Raw genomic sequence first — 23,065 nt, 5'->3', positions numbered from 1 at the left:
ACCCCACAAAGGATTTTGTTCACTGCACCCCAAAAAGATTGTGTTCACTGCACCCCAAAAAGGATGTTGTTCACTGCACCCCAAAAAGGATGTTGTTCACTGCACCCCAAAAAGATTGTGTTCACTGCACCCCACAAAGATTGTGTTCACTGCACCCCACAAAGGATTTTGTTTACTGCACCCCAAAAAGATTGTGTTCACTGCACCCCAAAAAGATTGTGTTCACTGCACCCCAAAAAGATTGTGTTCACTGCACACCACAAAGATTGTGTTCACTGCACCCCAAAAAGATTGTGTTCACTGCACCCCACAAAGATTGTGTTCACTGCACCCCACAAAGGATTTTGTTCACTGCACCCCAAAAAGATTGTGTTCACTGCACCCCAAAAAGGATTTTGTTCACTGCACCCCAAAAAGGATTTTATTCACTGCACCCCAAAAAGATTTTGTTCACTGCACCCCAAAAAGGACGTTGTTCACTGCACCCCAAAAAGATTGTGTTCACTGCAGCCCAAAAAGATTGTGTTCACTGCAGCTCACACACAGAAAAATGGATGTGGATCACTGACACCTGCCTATCTCCTATCCCACACCACACAGCAATATCGATTGTAGTTTGTAGAACACAGTTTCCCTAAAATTCAGCAGCAGCCTCTCCCTAACAGGACTGAGAAGAGATCGTAGATCGGGACTAAGTGCAGACCCCACACAGCAATATCGATTGTAGTTTGTAGAACACTCTGACCCTAAAATTCAGCAGCAGCCTCTCCCTAACAGGATTGAGAAGAGATCGTAGATCAGGATTGAGTGCAGACCCCACCCCCCACACAGCAATATCGATTGTACTTTGTAGAAGACACTGACCCTATAATTCAGCAGACTCTATCCCTAAAATGCCTACAACTCGCCCTGCCTAAACACTCCGACCTGTCCCTCAATTCTATCCGGACACAAATGTTTTTTTCCTGCCTGTCTTTCCCTAATCAGCAGCCAGCACGTTGATGTGTGCTCTGTCCCTGATCTAAGCAGCAGAATGAAGACGCTGCGGCTGCCTGGAACTTATAAAGACTTGGTCACATGCTTCAGACGGCCAATCACAGCTACTGAGACATTTGCAGGCATGGCTGGGATGGCTTAAGGCACACCAGTTAAACGATTGTTGATTGGCTGTTGAAAGCCTGCCATGAAAAGAGCGCCAAAGCATGCAAAACCCGGAAATAAAACGACCGATCACAGATTTTTACCCGAACATACAGTAAAGTGTCCGTGTCCGTGTTCGGGTACAAGAAATCCAATTATTCGGTACGAACACGAATAATACAGTCCGTGTTCGCTCAACACTACTCCTCACCTCTCCGGTCAGCAGGTAGATGATCTCCAGGGTGAGGTTTAGGATCTTCTCAGTCATGTGACTCCGGTCCTCCTCTATCCTCATTGGTGCCATCATCTATGAAGGTTTCCCTGTAGACAGATAATATTGATAACAGAGAATTATCTGGATTAGTATTGGTTGTACAATAATAGGATGGGGATATCAGGAGGTAATATGAAGGTCGGTGTGAATTTTAGCTCTATGGTCCCAGTGAGAAAATATTTAATCTGGACAGTTTAGTGTTTTCTATGATTCTTGGGGTCCGGGATTCTCGTAAAATTTGGCCACTTGGATCATAAATTCCATTTTTTATGATGGGTGTGAGATGAGAATCAGGATAAAGGTCAGGACAAGCAACAGACGAGCGCATCCAAGAGATGAAGCCGGGGTCACTACACAGAAAATCAATCCAAGGAAACAACAGGCAGGACGAGGAATAGCAAGAAGGAGCTCCGAGACAAATGAGAATATTGCTCAGCCAATGGGAGATTATCTCAGCATGACTTACATAATGAAGGAGATGAGGGGGAGGGGAGGAAGTCACTTAAGGTGACCATAGATACATGGAAATTCAGCTGGTTCAGCAGGGATCGGTCACATTTCCATCCATGTGTGGTCCCTGCTGGATAAAACTCACTCGATCAGCGGCTGCAGCCAATAGGTTCATCACTGATCTGTGTATTCTGAGAGCGGAAGAGCGCCCCCCATTGTCAGAATACAATAGTACAGCGGGGAGGACTCTCCCATCCCCCTCCAATGTGTGGATGGGGAAAACCTAGATTAACCCCTTCAAGGGATCAGTTGATGAATAATATATCTTGCTTCTAAAGCTGACCATACATGGTTTAGTTTTATCGTTCAGCCAGCGGGATAAGTAAAAAAAGCTACACTTATTCCCCATCCACACATTGGAGGGGGATGGGAGAGTCCTCCCCGCTGCACTGAACGATAAAACTAAAACATGTATGGTCAGCTTTAGAAGCAAGATATATTATTCATCAACTGATCCCCTGAAGGGGTTAATCTAGGTTTCCACACTATATGCAGATAAAAGACGTCACAGTGACTATGGAGGAAGAGGACGGACATGATAGGGGGGGGTTACTGGGTGTAAATAGAAAATAAGATCTTATTACCTCCTCTGCTACCTCTTCCAGTAATGTCTTCTCTCTACTTCCTCCCAACTCACCTCTCACCCGGAACTTCCTGTGTGTACCTGACATCGCTTCCTGTCTGTATCTGACATCACTTCCTGTCTTTATTCCATAGAGACTTCCTGTCTGGGTAGAAGTGAGGTCACCACCTTGTGGAAATCAGAGGAACTGAAGCCCTGAGAGACATCTCGCAGTGTGAACACGGTGTAACGTTAGAAAACCATACCTACGGGGCGTGGCCGGCTGTGAAGGCAGATGGAAGCTGCTGCATAGAGCTGTCTGAAAACGGGCTCCCTGCAGTAAAGGAAAGCGACTTTCAGCACTCCTGAGGGCTTGGAAAAACACCCAAAAGCGGCAGCAATCTAACGGGAGGATGGGGAAAAGGAAAGAAAGAGGAATTCCCCGCAAATTAGGTGACTTTAGAAGCCCGGCCGGGACTCCAGAAAAATACCAAGATGGCGCTGACTCCTCCCCCTCTCATTGCAATGCTAGAGAGCAAAAATTAAATGCTGGAGAAGGAGAAGGATCACAGAATGCCCCAAATGAATGCAGTCTGCAGATGCAAGATGACACCAGCAGCCCTCTAAAGCAGAAGAGGAAAATCACTCCCTCCAAAGGAAATGTAAGTGATATTGATCATGATCATGACTATGACTTAACACGTGGTAACTAGAGTTGAGCGGACACCTGGATGTCCGTGTTCGGCGGGTTCGGCCGAACTTTAAAAAAAAGTCCGGGTCCGTGTCCCGGACTTTTGCCGAACTTTTCCCGGACACCGAACCCCATTGAAGTCAATGGGGACCCGAACTTTCAGGCACTAAAATGGCTCTAAAACACCAATGGAAAGGGCTAGAGTGCTGCAAATGGCAGCAAAACGTAGTTAAGACCATGGCGAGTGTTCTGCAAACAAATGTGGATAGGGAAATAACTTAAAACAACAAAAAAAAACCCAGAAAAATAAAACAATGTTCTTCATCTCTGAAGGACGAGGCCCATATGGAGTAGGAGGGAGGTTGAGGTGGTGGTGGATGTGGCGGTGTCATAGGCGTGCGCACAGGGTGTGCCGGGTGTACCTGGGCACACCCTAATCACCTAGGGCACATAGCATTACCGCTCTGTTTGCCAGTGAGGAGATGGGAAAGATCTCCCTTAGACCTGTTCTGCTCTATTTCTCTTTGCCAGCAGGGAGAGTAATGTATCGGGGCCATGTACATGTAGGCAAACACATGCATGTGTATTTAAACTTTGGGGTGCACACCCTAATGCAATAGGCTGCGCACACCTAGGGGCGGTGTAGGTGGAAGCGGCGGTGGAGGAGGACCAGGGCCGGATTAAGAGCATCATGGGCTTGGTGCTGAGGATTTTGAAGGGCCTTAAGGGCCGTGCCTTGGCATGCACCCAGAGGAGGAAGGGTGCAGCCATGCATGCCCAATTCAACATGGGATGCTGTCTCTGAAGCCCATAAACACATCCATGCATCGGAAACTGTCCCTCCTTGTCCGGCCTTCGTACTGTGTGGGGAGGTTCTGAGGGAGCTGCCTGGGGAAGCGAGCATAGAAGCCAGACTTCTGTGTTTACAAGTGACAGAAGAGCGGTAACAGTGAATATGGCCAACCCGGGGCCTATATAAAGGTAGGGGCCTGGAGCTGCAGCTCCAATAGCCCCTATGTTAATCTGGCCCTGAGGAGGACGAGGTAGCCAACACTGCTTATTTTCACAAATTTTAAATGAGGGTACACCCCAAAAGAGTGAGAAAGAGCAAAAATAGAACAATGGCTGGGTAAGGTCGGTATCCATCGCTATTCTGCACAAGGTACGGAAAAGTCCCGTGGGATCCGTGCCTGGTTCATTTTAATGAACGTGAGCTTGTCCACATTGTCTCTGGACAGGCGGCTGCGCTTGTCTGTGATAACCCCCCCAGCCGTGCTAAATACACATTCAGATAATACACTGGCTGCAGGGCATGCCAGCACCTCCAAGGCATAAAGGGCAAGCTCAGGCCATGTGCCCAACTTGGAGACCCAGAAGTTGAAGGGGGCAGACCCCTCATTCAGTACGTCTAGGCATGTGCACACATACTGCTCCACCATGTTGGTGAAATGCTGCCTCCTGCTAAGACGTTCCATATGAGCTGCTGGTGCTGCTGTTTGTTGTGGCGCGCTGACAAAGCTTTTCCACATTTCAGCCATGCTAACCCTGCCTTCTGAGGTGCTGGCGGTGCCCTGGTTGCGTTGGCGACCTCTTCCTCCTCCTCTGCCTTGTGCTTCCACTGTGGCCCCGCTGTCAGGTGGGAATGCCAGCAGCATGGCGTCTACCAGCGTGCGCTTGTACTCGCGCATCTTGCGATCGCGCTCCAGTGAGTGAATTAAGGACGGTACGTTGTCCTTGTAACGGGGATCCAGCAGCGTGGCCACCCAGTAATCAGCACAAGTTAGAATGTGGACAACTCAGCGGTCGTTGTGGAGACACTGCAGCATGTAATCGCTCATGTGTGCCAGGCTGCCCAGAGGCAACGAAAGGCTGTCCTCTGTGGGAGGTGTATCGTCCGTGTCCTCTGTATCCCCTGAGCCACACACCAGTGATGGCCATGAGCTGGCCTGGGTGCCACCCTGCTGTGAACGTGCTTCCATCTCCTCCAGCTCCTCCTCCTCATCCTCCTCCAGAACTGTGCCCCTGCTGGACAATTGTGTCCCTGGCGTTTGTGTGTGCAGGAACCCACCCTCGGAGCCCCTTGCGAATGACTGCCCTGAAAGCCTTGGAAATGTTACCTCTTCATCCTCCTCCTCATCCTCATCCTGTGCCACATCCTCTTCCATCATCGCCCGAATTGTTTTTACAAGGAGGCATAGAAGTGGGATAGTTAAGCTGAGAACGGCGTCATCGGCACTGGCCATGTTGGTGGAGTACTCAAAACAGCGCAACAAGGCACACAGGTCTCGCATGGAGGCCCAGTTATTGGTGGTGAAGTGGTGCTGTTCCGCAGAGCGACTCACGCGTGCGTGCTGCAGCTGAAACTCCACTATGGCCTGCTGCTGCTCGCACAGTCTTTCCAGCATGTGCAAGGTGGAGTTCCACCTTGTGGGCACGTCACATATGAGGCGGTGAGCGGGAAGGCCGAAGTTACGTTGCAGCGCTGACAGGCGAGCAGCAGCAGGGTGAGAACGCCGAAAGTGCGCACAGACGGCCCGCACTTTCTGCAGCAGCTCTGACATATCGGGGTAGTTTTTAAGGAACCTCTGCACCACCAAATTCAGCACATGCGCCAGGCAAGGGATGTGCGTCAAACCGGCTAGGCCGAGAGCTGCTATGAGATTTCGCCCATTATCGCACACCACCAGGCCGGGCTTGAGGCTCGCTGGCAGCAACCACTGATTTGTCTGCTGTTCCATGCTCCTCCACAACTCCTGCGCGGTGTGTGGTTTTTCCCCCAAACAGGCAAGTTTTAAAACTGCCTGCTGTCGTTTACCCCTGGCCGTGCTGAAGTTGGTGGTGAAGGTGTAACGCTGTCTGGATGAGGAGGCGGTAGAGGATGAGGAAGCGGAGTAGGAGGAGTTAGGAACAGGAGGCAAACTGAAGCACCCTGCAATCCTCGGTGGTGGAAGGACATGCGCCAAATTGCTATCCGCCTCAGGCCCATCCGCCACTGCATTTACCCAGTGTGCCGTTAGGGAGATATAACGCCCCTGACCGTGCTTACTGGTCCACGTATCGGTAGTTAGGTGGACCTTGCCAGAGATGGCGTTGCGCAGTGCACACCTGACTTTTTCCCCCACTTGGTTGTGCAGGGAAGGGATGGCTTGCCTGGAAAAGTAGTGGCGGCTGGGCACGACCTACTGTGGGACAGCCACCGACATAAGGTTTTTAAAACTGTGCGTCTCCACCAGACGGAATGACAGCATTTCAAAGGCCAAGAATTTTGAAACGCTGGCATTCAGGGCCAGGGATCGCGGGTGGGTAGGGGGGTACTTCCTCTCAAGTGTTTGGGAGATGGAAAGCTGAATGCTTCCACGGGACATTGTGGAGATGGTTGGTGACCCAGGTGGTGGTGTTGCTGACAGATCGTCTGTGCCCCAATTACAATTTTTTGTACCCTAAAGTCAGGATGAAGAAGAGGTGTAGGAGGAGTTGGGAACAGGAGGCAAACTGAAGCGCCCTGCAATCCTCGGCGGTAGAAGGAGATGCGCCAAACAAATTTAAAAAGGTGTACCGATACAGACTATTCCGCAATTTAATTTTTTACACTCAAACAGGGTGTATATTGAATAGAGGAATAGGACAAATTTTACAAAACGGTGTATCTCACACGTACAAACACAATCTAGGCCCCGATTACAATTTTTTGTACCCTAAAGGCAGGATGAGGAGTAGGAGGAGTTCGGAACAGGCAGGAGGCAGACTGAAGCACCCTCAAATCCTCGGCAGTATGAGATGCGCCCCAAAAATTGGAAAGGTGTATCTCACACGTACCGACACAGACTATCCCGCAATTTAATTGTTTATACCCAAAGGTTATGATTAAATAGCGGAATAGAAAATGTGATCAAAAAAAGTGTATGTATCTCACACGTACAGAAGCACACTAGGCCCCAATTACTATTGTTTGTACCCTTAAAAGGCTGAATGAGGAGTAGGAGGAGTATGGAACAGGCAGCACCCTCAAATCTTCAGAAGTATGAGATGAACCCCAAAAACTTGGAAAGGTGGATCTCACACGTACCAACACAAACTATCCCGCAATTTAATTGATCCCCAAAGGTTTTTATTGAATAGCGGAATAGGAAATATGATCAAAAAAAGTGTATGTATCTCACACGTACAGAAGCACACTAGGCCCCAATTACTATTGTTTGTACCCCTAAAAGGTTGAATGAGGAGTAGGAGGAGTATGGAACAGGCAGCACCCTCAAATCTTCAGAAGTATGAGATGAACCCCAAAAACTTGGAAAGGTGGATCTCACACGTACCAACACAAACTATCCCGCAATTTAATTGATCCCCAAAGGTTTTTATTGAATAGCGAAATAGGAAATATGATCAAAAAAAGTGTTTGTATCTCACACGTACAGAAGCACACTAGGCCCCAATTACTATTGTTTGTACCCCTAAAAGGCTGAATGAGGAGTAGGAGGAGTATGGAACAGGCAGCACCCTCAAATCTTCAGAAGTATGAGATGAACCCCAAAAACCTGGAAAGGTGGATCTCACACGTACCAACACAAACTATCCCGCAATTTAATTGATCCCCAAAGGTTTTTATTGAATAGCGGAATAGGAAATATGATCAAAAAAAGTGTATGTATCTCACACGTACAGAAGCACACTAGGCCCCAATTACTATTGTTTGTACCCCTAAAAGGCTGAATGAGGAGTTGGAGGAGTATGGAACAGACAGCACCCTCAAATCTTCAGAAGTATGAGATGAACCCCAAAAACTCAGAAAGGTGGATCTCACACGTACCAACACAAACTATCCCGCAATTTAATTGATCCCCAAAGGTTTTTATTGAATAGCGGAATAGGAAATATGATCAAAAAAAGTGTATGTATCTCACACGTACAGAAGCACACTAGGCCCCAATTGCTATTGTTTGTACCCCTAAAAGGCTGAATGAGGAGTAGGAGGAGTATGGAACAGGCAGCACCCTCAAATCTTCAGAAGTATGAGATGAACCCCAAAAACTTGGAAAGGTGGATCTCACACGTACCAACACAAACTATCCCGCAATTTAATTGATCCCCAAAGGTTTTTATTGAATAGCGGAATAGGAAATATGATCAAAAAAAGTGTATGTATCTCACGTACAGAAGCACACTAGGCACCAATTACTATTGTTTGTACCCCTAAAAGGCTGAATGAGGAGTAGGAGGAGTATGGAACAGGCAGCACCCTCAAATCTTCAGAAGTATGAGATGAACCCCAAAAACTTGGAAAGGTGGATCTCAAACGTACCAACACAAACTATCCCGCAATTTAATTGATCCCCAAAGGTTTTTATTGAATAGCGGAATAGGAAATATGATCAAAAAAAGTGTATGTATCTCACACGTACAGAAGCACACTAGGCCCCAATTACTATTGTTTGTACCCCTAAAAGGCTGAATAAGGAGTAGGAGGAGTATGGAACAGGCAGCACCCTCAAATCTTCAGAAGTATGAGATGAACCCCAAAAACCCCAAATATCATTCAGCTCTGCTGCAGGCCACAATTTATTTTTTTTTAACCCAAGGCTGTATATTGAATAGTGGAATAGAAAAAAAGTGTATGATTTCTGAAACCACTCAATATTAGCACATGTGAACTGAACACAGCAGTGTATGATCAGTCACTCAGCACAGCACAGCTGAAGGAAAAATGCTGAACACAGTGCCTGATAGAATAATACTTTTCTCCCTCCTCCTCAGTGGGCAAAAAAGATTGTGTTCACTGCACCCCAAAAAGATTGTGTTCACTGCACCCCAAAAAGATTGTTTTCACTGCACCCCAAAAAGATTGTGTTCACTGCACCCCAAAAAGATTGTGTTTACTGCAGCCCAAAAAGATTGTGTTTACTGCAGCCCACACACAGCAAAATGGATGTGGACCACTGACACCTGCCTATCTCCTATCCCACACCACACAGCAATATCGATTGTAGTTTGTAGAACACACTGACCCTAAAAATCAGCAGACTCTCTCCCTAAAAGGATTGATAAGATCGTAGATTGGTAACTGCAAACCCCACCCCACACAGCAATATCGATTGTAGTTTGTAGAACACACTGACCCTAAAAATCAGCAGACTCTCTCTCTAAAAGGATTGCTAAGATCGTAGATCGGGTGACTGCAAACCCCCCCCCCCCCACACAGCAATATTGATTGTAGTTTGTAGAACGCACTGTCTGACCCTAAAAATCAGCAGACTCTGTCCCTAAAAGGATTGATAAGATCGTAGATCGGTCACTGCAAACCCCACCCCACACAGCAATATCGATTGTAGTTTGTAGAACACACTGACCCTAAAAATCAGCAGACTCTCTCCCTAAAATTCCTACAACTCGCCCTGCCTAACACACTCCGACCTGTCCCTCAATTCTATCTGGACACAAATGTTTTTTTTTCCTGTCTGTCCCTAATCAGCAGCCAGCACGTTGATGTGTGCTCTCTCCCTGAACTAAACAGCAGAATGACGCCGCAGCGGCGCTGCCTCGAACTTATAAAGACTTGGTCACATGCTTCAGACGGCCAATCACAGCTACTGAAACATTTGTAGGCATGGCTGGGATGGCTTAGGCACACCAGTTAAACGCTTGTTGATTGGCTGTTGAAAGCCCGCCATGAAAAGCGCGCCAAAGCATGCAAAACCCGGAAATAAAACGACCGAACACGGATTTTTACCCGAAATATACAGTAAAGTTTTCGGGTCCGTGTTCGAGTAACAAAAATCCAATTATTCGGTACGAACACGAATAATACAGTCCATGTTCGCTCAACCCTAGTCGTGGGACTTTAAATGAGGCAGGTCACCAACTAAGATATACAAAAATAGAATCTGAACGTAGTCATTTATTATACATACAGTAATTGATAGAAATGTTGACATCCGTAAAAAAATATGATGCAGACATGTATACAAAAAAAGCTGACACAAAAAAATCCATATAGTAAGGAGATTGTTATAATAGTAATAAGATATATTCAGTAATAAAGTACATTTTCGTCACTAAATGTTACATCTAAGTGGAGAGGAAATATCTATACCTACAGGAACCTTATGATATATACCAACTTATTTTTATATATGTATGATGTACATGAGTGAAATTAGTAGGAGACATTGATCTCCTGTGCACGAGCTGAGCTCAGTTTGGGGCCAGTTTCCTCATTTTATTGAGATCTGGTTTTAGATAAATCAATAAATGTTATTTTAGGATAAATCCATGTAGTTGTTATCTGTCTCATGCTGTGCCCTTAAAGTCCACACATATGACAGTGGTTCCTTGTGAACATCTGTAGGTTCCCATTTCTCTGAACAGATAGGATGTTGGGACTCTCAGGATAGCTCTGGTTTTTCTTCTCCTCTCCAAGTTCTCCAAATAAAACATAAAAACACATCCTCTAGACTGGTCATTGGAGACAACGAGCAGAAGAGTGTGTGCACCTGGCTGTGTGAAAATACCCTGTATCTGGCTGTGGAGTAATCAGTCGGAGGCCCAGGCAAGCCAATATCCAAGCGGCTCCTGCGGGGGTACCGCTACGCAGAAAGCAAACCTTGCTTCAACAAACAGTTCTCTCCTCAGGACAGAAAAGAAGACAAAGGTAGGCGACTGAACCAAACTTTGATAAGATGCTGCAATGCACATCGATCACCCAGAGAGCACCCAGAGAGTCCTCTCCATAGGTTTTCCTTTTGGTTACTCCCTAGCAGCCCGCATGGCGTCTGCTCCCTTCTGCTGACCTCAAGCCAAACATACTCACGTGTCCCGGACCTCTTCCACAGGGCAATCGATGCATCCGCAGGGCGACCCGGATCCCAGAGGCAGGAACACAACTGCTATATCTGGGTTGGGCACGCTTAGGAGACATGTGCAGAATGGAAACATTTGTTTCGTTAATTTCATTTCATTCTGGAATTTGGAATTCTTTTAGTTTGGTTTCAGAATTTGTTTACTTTTGTTTAGTTTTCATTAAATTTCTTTTCGTTTTTAGTAAAATTTGTTAAGTTTATTAATCTAAAGAATTCAAACTTTTCAGAACGATTAGAATTCCGATCGGTCGAGAAACAATTGACTGATTCGAATTCTGTGTGAAGAATAGCTGGTTGTTAAGCGGGGGGCTGGGAAAACGGCCGCCCACATCCATAACAACTGATGACTCATCAGACCTTTACCTGAGCATGCAGTTCTGAAGGTCACGAAAGGGGGGACGAGCCAGACCCCCTCCTAACCCATAGACCACATACCTTTAACATGGGGGGGGGGGGTTATTTGGGGCACCTCTCCCCCTCCACCCAAAAGCACCTTGTCCCCATGTTGATGAGGACCAGGGCATCTTCCCCACAACCGTGGGTTGTGTTTGTGGTGGTGTGCAGGCAGGGGGCTTGTCGTAATCTGAAAGCCCCTTTTACCAAGGAGGCCCCCAGATCCCCCCCATGTGAATGAGTATCGGGGCCATAGTACCTGTACCTATTCACCAAAAAAGTATCAAAAAGTAATAAAAACACACACAATTTTTGAAAAATCCTTTATTAAAAAAAAAAAAAACAGCGTCACCCGATGTAGATCCACCATCAATCACAACGCCCGCCACAAATTAAAAAAGACGCTGTTGCCATCATGGAGGCCATCTGCCTACTGCAGGCTCCCCGTTTCACATCTTTTATATAGGTAATGGGCAGGGCCACCTGTCTATATCACCTGGTGGCACCGCCCCTTCTGATATCAGGGACCCAGCATGGACCAGTCCATGATGTCAGAAGGGGAAGTGCCACCAGGTGACGTAGACAGGTGACCTCGTCCCTTAACTATGTAAGAAATGTCAAATGGAGGAGGAGCCTGCAGTAGTTATTTTTAAATAAAGGATTTTTCAAAAATTGTGTGTGTGTGTTATTACTTTTTAACAATTTTTGGTGAATAGGTACAGGTACTATGGTCCCGATAACACCAAAGTTCCAGCGCTGACACTGCAATAATCACATTATACTATATGGTCATGTTACTCATTCACATGGGGGGGGTGTTTTCTCGGGGCCCCCTTGGGAGAAGGGGCTTTCAGATAACGACAAGCCCCCTGCCTGCAGACCCCCACAAGCAAAGGCCACGGTTTTGGGAAGAGGCCCTTTCCCCCATCAACATGGGACAAGGTGTTTTGGGGTGGGGTGGGGGGGGAGAGCTTCCCCAAAGTACCCACCCCCCCATTTTGAGGACATGTGGCCTGGTATTGTTGAGGGGGCCCTCACTCGTCCCTCCCACTTTCCTGACCTGCCAGGCTGCATGCCGGGATAAAGGGTCTGGTATGGATTTTAGGGGAGAACCCACTTTTTTTTTTTTTTAAATATTGACCCCAAAGGGCCTGGTATGGTCTTTGGGGGGGCACACTGTTTTTTCTATTGTCGGGCAATGCCGGCATTCTTTTCTTTACATTCATCTGTCAGTGGGGAAGCCCGCTGACAGCTGATGAGTCATGGTTGGTAAGGATGCAGGCGGCCGGCTTCCTGCTTAACAACCAGCTATTTCTTCACACATATTTTGCATCGGTCGATCATTTTTTTTTGACTGATCCGAATTCGAATCGTTCTGAAAAGTTGGAATTCATTAGTAAATTAATAAACTAAACAAATTTTAACAGATTTCAACGAGATTCATTACAATTTCATTTGGAGATTTGGATACATCCGAATCTAGGAATAACCAAAAATTTGTCGGAATTTGTATTTGCACCGAAACGAATTTCACGTGTCTAACACTTAATGGCCACCCGCTAACAGCTGGGCTCCCAACCAATAAAAATGTCCGCCGATGGCAGGGTCCACTCTCCAGGCATGGATCCTCTACATATGTGTGCCATAACAGCACCCCACTGATAGCTGGGGACTCAATGACCACTCGGGACATCCTGGAAGACTTCTGGATACCAAAGGAAGCTCCTGACATCCCGCACAGCTGCCCAGCACCAGACCCGCCCACCAACACTTCCAATAGGTAGAAAAACTTCATACAAAAATGGTCCTATAAGTGAGGAGGACAAAAAAGGAACACAGCCTTTGACTTATCCTGAGCATTTATGGGGGTGGGGTCTTATGGGGGAGGAATGAGGGCGGGGCTGCCATGGACATCTGTCAGGAAAGCACATTATGGCCACTAGATGGAACTGACCATTATAGGAAATCCCAATTCGCCATGACTGGGGGAATGCGGGTCACATTTCATCAACACATTTATAACAACCAGATCTGTAAGTGTTTGTGAAATCTTCCCGCACAAAATGTACTCAGCCAATGAAAGGTAAGGACTCCATTTTTATATTTCTCCTGCTATCAATGGCCAACACGGGACAACACTTCATCCATGTATCTGGTGATCTCTGATCTCCTTATGAAGGGTTTCTTACATGATAAAGATCAGCCATGGAGTATATCTGAGGTGTATATCAGGGTGTGCTTCTTCCCCACATGTCCACCAACATTCATATAGAAGACATTTCCCGCACTCAATGCACTAATACACCTCAAGGGTTGTGTGAGACCCCCTGATGTACAGGAAGATAGGACATCAGTGAGGAACAATTCCCTCACTCAGGACAGGAAAGTGGTTTCCCCCCATGTGCAATCTCTGATGTGTGGAAAGATGGAACTTCCGTGCAAAACATTTCCCACACTCAGGACAGGAATACGGCTTCTCACCAGTGTGCGATCTCTGATGTTTGGAAAGAGCGCACGTCTCTGAAAAACATTTCCCACACTCAGGACAGGAATACGGCTTCTCACCAGTGTGCAATCTCTGATGTTTGGAAAGATATGACTTGCATGAAAAACATTTCCCACACTCAGGACAGGAATACGGCTTCTCACCAGTGTGTGATCTCTGATGTGTGGAAAGATATGACTTGCATGAAAAACATTTCCCACACTCAGGACAGGAATACGGCTTCTCACCAGTGTGCGATCTCTGATGTTTGGAAAGAGCGCCCGTCTGTGAAAAACATTTCCCACACTCAGGACAGGAATACGGCTTCTCACCAGTGTGCGATCTCTGATGTGTGGAAAGAGCGCCCGTCTCTAAAAAACATTTCCCACACTCAGGACAGGAATACGGCTTCTCACCAGTGTGCAATCTCTGATGTATGGAAAGATTGGACTTCCGTGAAAAACATTTCCCACACTCAGAACAGGAATATGGCTTCTCTCCAGTGTGCAATCTCTGATGTATTGAAAGAGTGGACTTCCGTGAAAGACATTTTCCACACTCAGGACAGGAATATGGCTTCTCTCCATTGTGCAATTTTTGATGTTTGTAAAGATCAGACTTCAATGGAAAACATTTCCCGCACTCAAGACAGGAATACAGCTTCTCACCGGTGTGAGAGATTTTATGCATATTAAGCTGGGATTTAAAATTGAAACACTTCCCACACTCAGTACAGGAGAACCTCTTATCTGTTGTAAGGACAGCACCGTCCCTCACAGGTTCCTCAGGATAAGAGGAATACGATGGTCCGGCACTGTCCCTCACAGTCTGAGGTTCCTCAGGATAAGAGGAATACGATGGTCCGGCACTGTCCCTCACAGTCTGAGGTTCCTCAGGATAAGAGGAATACGATGGTCCATCTACACTGTGTGGTGCCGGATGGAGATTTGAGGAAGCCGGGTTTTCTCCTGGACTATACTGTGTGATGTCCTCATCTTCTACTTTACAGTCTGGAGACACAGTGAGACAATCCTCTGAGGTTTTCCTCATCTCCCGTCCATGTACTAAAATAGAAATACAAAGATTATTATTAGACATCAGCAGATTGGTTCCCCTGAACCAGGACTCCGCCCACATCAGGCAGCTTTGTCTCTGAGGATCTTACAATTCCCCCCTCAATGTAACTAGTAAATGGGTCCTCTGATCTACCAGTTCTTTTCTTTATTCATGGACCTTAGTCAGAGAGTGAGGAAACAACGAGAACTGTCTTTTATAGGAGTGACAGTGATGAGGGGATTATAGGATGAGTGTCCCCTCCCCCTCTATCACTCATTGCCATATTCCCAACACAAGAAGTCCTGCACTTCCTTATTTAGTCCATGATTTAGTCATGAATAACAGCGGGGCTGAGCCCCACCAGAGGTCAGAGAGTGAGGATGGGGGGAGAACAACCAAGATGAAGTCTGGACTGATGCTGAAGACCACCATCATTGGGTTACTGTAAAAGTCGGTCTTCCAATCAAATCATCAGATATAAAATGTCCAGCTGGTAGGAAATTGGCATAACAAAAGAGAATTCATATTATGTGTGTATATATATATATATATATATATATATATATATATATATATATATATATATAGCAGTGGGTAGAGGGGAGAGAGCAGAAGTCAGGAGTATGTAATGTACAACAGAGTATACAGTGCAGGGTTCAGGAGTATGTAATGTAAAACAGAGTATATAGCACAGGGGTCAGAAGTATTTAATGTACAATATAGAGTATATAGTGTAGGGATCAGGAGTATGTAATGTACAACATGGAGTATATAATGCAGGGATCAGGAGAATGTAATGTACAACATAGAGCATATAGTGCAGGAGTCAGGACTCATAATATTGGTATTCAGTAATCAGTGGTGGCTTACACGTATTCATGTCATATACGTATTTAGTGTTAATGACCCACCTGTGCTGATCTCTGTAGGAGTGTCCTCCTCAATAAATGCCCCCGTTATTCCATCCTCCCCAATAGACTGCTGATCATCTCTCACATACCAATCTTCTTCTTCTGCTTTAACCTCAACTTTAGAATCTCTCAGGTTTCCACTCTGAATATATAATAAAAATGACATCAATGGTAACAATGCAGATAATGTACAGATCCTAATGATACTATCAGTGATTGGTCCTCATCTACCTGATGATGGTGAGGGATGGTGTGACCTTCCTGTGTGGAATCCCGGGAATACAGAGGACGGGGACATCTCTGTGGTGGGTTCCTGGTATTTGGTGGCTCTATCATATCCTTGTGTCCTTCTGAAAACTCCTTCATCACTCCATACTCCTCATCCTCCTCTTTAACAACAATATTATAATCCCTGAGGTTTCCACTCTGAATATATAATAAAACATTCATTGTAACAAACATGCTGTGTATTAATCATAACTACTAATAAGTGTCAATCATTTACCTGATGATGGTGAGGGATGGTGTGATCTTCCTGTGTGGAATCCCAGGAATACAGAGGACGGGGACATCTCTCTGGTGGGTTCCCATTACTGGAGCCATCTGTAGGAAACACACACACTGACTGAATACATTGTTTCTATGTGTTTATCAGATGATGGGGGATCTAGGTGGAGCCTCCGTACTGCTCTCTCCTTTACAATAAAGTCTCCTCTTACCCGGTGATGTGAGGGGCGGCTGATTCTCCATCATGATGTCCTTGTAAAGATCCTTGTGTCCTTCTAAATACTCCCACTCCTCCATGGAGAAATAGACAGTGACATCCTGACACCTTATAGGAACCTGACACACACAATGATAGTCACCATCCAGACACATCCCTTGTCTGTTACTGGATAATGTCCCAGAATTCCCAGCACCCCTCACCTCTCCTGTCAGCAGATGGACCATCATGGTGGTCAGTTCCAGGATCTTCTGCTCTTTGTGCCTCTCAGATATAGGAGAACAAGGGGGAGGCACCATAGTGGGAATTTGGGTCCTGCTCCATCCCCCTGAGATTGGCTCTCCACTAGACTTCTTCACTACAACATAATCCTACAGATCAGGAAAAAGATAAACCAATATCAATCATCTGACATCATCCACATGTCTACAATAAGAACATGGTCTATTGACCAGACTAGATAAGAAAGATGTCATGTGACCTCCAAGAATCCTCCTCACCTCTCCGATCAGCAAGTAGATGATCTCCAGGTTGAGGCTTAATAACCTCTCATTAATGTGATTCTGATCCTCCTCCATCCTCATTTGTGTGGTCATGTGATCTATGCGGGTTTCTCTGTAGACAGATAATGAAGAATTATCTGGACTGCATTGGTTGGACAATATTACATAGTTGCATAGTTAGTGAGGTTGAAAAAAGACATCAGTCCATCCAGTTCAACCTATGATGGGTGTGTGTGTCTTCTGTTAACCACACATTGCATACCCCTGTATGTTGTGGTCTTTAAGGTGCCCATCTAATAGTTTTTTGAAACGTTTAATGCTCCCTGCTGATACGACTGCTTGTGGAAGAGAATTCCACATCCTTACCGCTCTTACAGTGAAGAACCCCCTGCGTATTTCAAGGTTAAACCGCCTTTCCTCTAGTTTTAGTGCGTGGCCACGTGTCTTATTGTATTCCCTTTCTATGAATAGTTTGTTCCTTATGCTAGGGTCGCCAGTACAGTATTTGTACATTGATATCATATCCCCCCTCAATCGTCTCTTCTCCAGAGAGAATAGGTTCAGTGCTTGTAGCCTTTCCTCATAGCTGATGTCCTCCATTCCCCTAATTATTTTTGTTGCCCTTCTCTGGACTTTCTCCAGTTCCAGCACATCCTTCCTGAGGACCGGTGCCCAGAACTGGACAGCATACTCCAGATGTGGCCGGACCAGAGTCTTGTAGAGAGGGAGAATAATCTCTTTATTTCTGGAGTGAATCCCCTTTTTTATACATCCCAGTATTCTGTTGGCTTTGCTTGCAGCGGCTTGGCATTGCATGCCACTGCAAAGCCTGTTGTCTACCAGTACCCCCAGGTCCTTTTCCATCCTAGACTCACCCAGAGGTTCCCCCCCTAGGGAGTAGCTTGCTTTCTGGTTTCTGGCGTCCAAGTGCATTACTTTACATTTTTCAACATTAAACCTCATCTGCCATGTAGTTGCTCACCCCATAATTTTGTTCAGGTCCACTTGTAAGGTTTCCACATCCTGCCTAGAAGATATTGGCATGCTTAGTTTAGTATCATCCGCAAATACTGAGATTTTACTCAATATCCCCTCCTCTAGATCATTTATGAATAAATTAAACAGGATTTGGCCCCAGGACAGAACCCTGGGGGACCCCGCTTTCCACACCCGCCCAATCCGAGTACTCCCCATTAATCTCCACCCTTTGCAACCTCCCCTGGAGCCAGTTCTCTATCCAGGTACTCACCTTATGGTCCATACCTACCTTCCTTAGTTTGAACAGTAAGCGTTTGTGGGGAACGGTGTCAAAGGCCTTTGCGAAGTCCAGATACACCACATCCACAGGCTTACCTTTATCTAGGTGGCAGCTCACTTCATCATAGAAGGTTAATAGATTGGTTTGGCAAGAACGATTTTTCATGAATCCATGCTGATTACTACTAATAATACCGTTTTCATTACTAAAGTCTTGTATGTGGTCCCTTAACATCTCCTCCAAAATCTTGCAGACTACTGATGTTAAGCTGACCGGCCTATAGTTACCCGGGATACACCTCGGCCCCTTTTTAAATATTGGTACCACGTTGGCTTTTTTCCAATCAGCTGGCACCATACCCGTCTGTAAACTATCCTTAAAGATCAAGAATAATGGTCTGGCAATCACCTGGCTGAGCTCTTTAAGAACCCTCGGGTGCAAGCCATCCGGTCCCGGTGATTTATTTATGTTAAGTTTCTCTAGTTTAGTTCTAAGTCTATCTTCTGTTAGCCATGGCGGTATTTCCTGAGGTGTGTTGTTTAGTTTGGCCTTACAAGCTGGGTTAGTGTAGCCCCCCGATTCTTTTGTGAAGACTGAAGAGAAGAATTTATTTAACACTTCCACCTTTTCTCTGTCCTCTGTGGCCAAAACTCCCTTATCGTCTTTTATGGGGCCAATGTGTTCTGGCCTCGCTTTCTTACTGTTTATATACTTAACCACTTGCCGCCCGCCCGCTGTCAAATGAAGGCGGGACGGTGCGGCCATTGTTCTGGGAAGACGTCATATGACGTGATCCCATTCAAGAAGGGCAGGCGCGCGATCGTGTGCGCGCCGCCTTGCACTGCCGGTGTCGGCGTGTCCCCGGGTCACAGCCGGTCACCGGCAGGGGGGAAACAGCCAATGGGCGTGGCTGTTTCCCACGTGATCGGCTGTGTTCCAATGACACAGCCGATCACAATAGCAAAGCCCGGAATCAGACCGCGCATGCGCGGTCATGTCGGTGGCTCTGTCTTCCCTAGGAACACAGCTAGTCACCGGCAGTAGTAAACAGTCACTGACAGTGACTGTTTACTAAGTGATCGGCTGTGAATCCATTCACAGCCGATCACAAAATGTAAACACAGAGCAGTAACTCACTGTTACTAGCTCTTCTCCCCTCACACAGTTTCCAGTGTGAGGAGAGCAGAGCCAGAAACAGTGAGTTACTGCTCTGTGTACCTGTAAAAGTAAAATCACAAAAATAAAGGTCCCCACACAGTCCTCAGCCCCCCCCCCAATTGCACTTGTCACCCAACAGTCACCTCATCAGTGCCCAGAAATTGACACCCATAACGTTCACATGTGAGCGTAGCGATCGCAGGCAGAATCACCGCGATTCTGCCCGCGATCCGGAAATCATTGCAAATTGCGGGACGCCTGTGCATTGCCCGTGATTTGCAATAGCACCCCAAACGCTGTGCGATGTTGCCGCGATTTCCACCTGCCGAATCGCGGTAACATCGCGTAAACAACGCATGACGCCCAAAAAAGGTACAAAAGCTTCTTTGGGGCGTCATGCGTTGTTTGCGCGATGTTACCGCGATTCGTCAGGTGGAAATCGCGGCAACATCGCACAGCGTTTGGGGTGCTATTGCAAATCACGGGCAACGCACAGGCGTCCCGCGATTTTCAATGATTTCTGGATCACGGGCAGAATCACAGTGATTCTGCCCACGATCGCTACGCTCACATGTGAACATGTCACCAGAGACTGCCATCAGTACCGCTGTGCACCATCGCCCGTCACCTGTCACCCATCGGTGACCATCGCCCGTCACCTGTCACCCCATCAATCACCGTCACCTGTCACCCCATCAGTCATCGTCATCTGTCACCCTATCAATCATCGTCAATTGTCACCCCATCAATCATCGTCACTTGTCACCCCGTCAGTGATTGTCATCTGTCACCCCATCAATCATCGTCACTTGTCACCTCATCAATCATCGTCATCTGTCACCTCATCAATCATCGTCATCTGTCACCTCATCAATCATCGTCACTTGTCACCTCATCAATCATCGTCATCTGTCACCTCATCAATCATCGTCATCTGTCACCTCATCAATCATCGTCATCTGTCACCTCAATCATCGTCACCCCATCAGTCATTGTCACCAGTCACCCCATCAGTCATTGTCACATGTCACCTGTCAACCCATCAGTCATCGTCACCTGTCACCCCATCAGTCATAGTCACCTGTCACCCCATCAGTCATCGTCACCTGTTTGCCATATACATGCAACCACCTACCGACCGCCTAACGACTATATGCATTGGCCATTAAAAGCTAAATACTGGGGTTATGGCAGCAGATAGCTGCCACAACCCCGGTATTTTTTTAAACGGCGGGTGGTCGGCTTTCAGATAAGGGTGGTCTCAGTGGCGGATTCACCGCGGGAATTACCCTTACGGTGCAGGGGAAGAGGTGCCCCCCCCCCTTCCCGTCGTGTCCCAGACGTTTTCCCAGCTAACCGGACCCGCCGGCAGCGGGGAAAACTATCCGGTCCCGGATCCTCAGAGACAGGAAGTCGAGTGAGGGCAAGATGGCCCTCACTCGACTCTATGGTCTTGGAGGACCGGCGCTACGTCAAAAGTCGTTGCCTAGCAACCGGTTTAAAGGGCCGCTTTTTTTTTTTTTTCCTTTTTCAACATTTTTTTTTTTTTCTTTTTTAGTGTAGTTGTGAGGTGTGAGGTCTTTTTGACCCCAGATCTCACAATAAAGAGGACCTGTCATGCCTATTTCTATTACAAGGGATGTTTACATTCCTTGTAATAGGAATAAAAATGATCAAAACATTTTTTTTTTTTAAACTGTGTAAAAATAAAAAAATAATAAATAAAATAAATAGCAAAAAAAAATTAAAAATTAAAGTGCCCTGTCCCCGTTAGCTCACGCGCAGAAGCAAACACATACCCATACAGTTATTCCCAGACACTCGCAGGTACTCCCAAATGCTCAGGTACCGCTAGGTACTCGCAGATGCTCAGATACTACTTTACACCCACAGTTTAGTCAGTCAGTTACAGTCACAGTCCCAGTACAGTTACAGTATAGCTACAGTGACAGTACAATCACAGTACAGTCAGGGCACAGCTATAGTCACAGTCCAGTCACAGCACAGTAACAGTCAGTCACAGTTCCTTCTGACTTCCCCCCCCCAGCAGCTGAACAGCTGATCAGCTGATCGGTCACCTACTCACGTCCTGTTCCTCCTTCAGTCCCTCCAGGGCCTCCGCCGCTGCAGGTATCAAGGTATTAGGTACTGTCAAATCTACTGCTTGTCTGCCCTGGTCTGTCCTCGTCTGATGGAAGATCCTGCAGCCTCCCCCTGTCAGTCTCTCTACACACTGTCTGTGCCTGTCTGTGTGATCCCCCTCCCCCTCACTCAGCCAAACAGCTGATTCAGCACACTCACGTTTCTGCTGTCTCCTGTCTGGTCAGTCAGTCCCCACACACCACCAGTACTGTTCCCACTGCCTGGTGTCTGTCACATTGCGTCGGCAGTCCCCCTTCAGTCACTGGCTTCTGTCTGAGTCTCCCTCAGCTGTTCCCCCTCAGCTGTTCCCCTTCTCCTGTCCTCTCCTCTCCACGTGGTGCTCTCCTCTGCCTCTAGTGGCCACAGGAAGCAACAGCAGCAGACAGGAAGCACCCTATTAGGATGGGGATATAAGGGGTTATAGGCGGGTTGCCCCTACTGTGGATTGGAACATGTAGATTGGGTTACTCTGAGACCATCAAGACCAATGCAGAACCCATAGCCGTTGACAGGAGGAGGGACAGTCCACTGCCAGAGTGTAGGGGAATAGAGGAGAGTGTCGGTATTGAGGGATCAGAGGATCGGATAAGTAAATGAGCTTTTTCTGGTTCCCTACACCAAATGATCATGTAACCCTTGAAGTGGGGCTGCCCCCATTATACGAGGGTTAAATGCTCATTTGGGTTTTCGTCACCTTTAGTATCCCCAGAGATGGGCTATAAACAAAATTAAATTTTCACACACGATAAAATCTGCATGTTATGGTTGTAAAAAGAAAGCGCCCCCCCCCCCCCCCCCCACACACACACACAATTATGTCAACCCTTAAAACTGTGTGTCTAATTTCACTACCCAACATGGTGCAAAGACAACACTGTAAAAGCTCCTACAGGTCATTAGTTTAGAGAAAACCGGGAATAACGGCCCGAGAATCATTGCTCTCACTCCACTTTGTGGCCAATACCTCCCTTTGTGACAGCGTAATATAAATAACAGGTCATCCTAAAGGAGACATTAGGGGTCTATTAGACCTCCATGTCACATATGGACACCAGTGAAGCTGATGAAGTACAGATCGGGATCAACCAGCTTCTTCCCTGACCACAGTGACCGGGGAATGATGGAACTGAACCTGAAAGTGATGAAATGCTCATCTCTTCTGGATTCATTCATCAGAGAGGAGTTCTGAGAACTGATCACCCTCCACTCCATCCACCATGCCGATCCTTGGCCTACAGGAGGGGCAGGCACATGGTTAACTTCGTGAGGCATGGGGATATTTGTATCTTCAGAGGAAGGGTGTGAAAGTGCAGATTTCAGGAGAACCCGAAACCGAATCTCATCCCTCATTACAAGAGACTACTAAGGTGAGAAGATGATTGGTGGGAAAGGTGACAAATAGTGA

General features: G+C 46.7%; 2 protein-coding genes across 2 annotated transcripts in view; both read right to left on the bottom strand.

The window, feature by feature from the left end:
• LOC309543894 (uncharacterized protein) overlaps nucleotides 1-23,065 on the bottom strand; it is a gene marked incomplete at both ends in the record, with an annotated part of 89,354 nt that overhangs the window by 40,805 nt on the left and 25,484 nt on the right. Inside the window, one exon of the mRNA XM_082276308.1 lies at nucleotides 13,951-14,421. Within this exon, the coding sequence (XP_082132434.1) occupies nucleotides 13,951-14,421 (471 nt within the window). The remainder of the gene's footprint in view (nucleotides 1-13,950; nucleotides 14,422-23,065) is intronic.
• LOC309543893 (uncharacterized protein) lies at nucleotides 14,600-16,829 on the bottom strand (the record flags this gene model as incomplete). Its single annotated transcript, XM_082276307.1, has 5 exons — nucleotides 14,600-14,604; nucleotides 14,835-14,972; nucleotides 15,876-16,017; nucleotides 16,381-16,478; nucleotides 16,595-16,829. 5 exons carry the CDS (start codon nucleotides 16,827-16,829, stop codon nucleotides 14,600-14,602), a joined length of 618 nt encoding a protein of 205 aa, XP_082132433.1.

The sequence above is a fragment of the Pelophylax lessonae genome, assembly GCF_965119305.1.
Source record: "Pelophylax lessonae genome assembly, contig: HAP1_SCAFFOLD_484, whole genome shotgun sequence".
In the NCBI taxonomy this organism is placed as follows: Eukaryota; Metazoa; Chordata; class Amphibia; order Anura; family Ranidae; genus Pelophylax; species Pelophylax lessonae.
The sequence above is the reverse complement of the archived record's forward strand: the minus strand, read 5'-3'. Positions and strand labels throughout refer to the sequence as shown.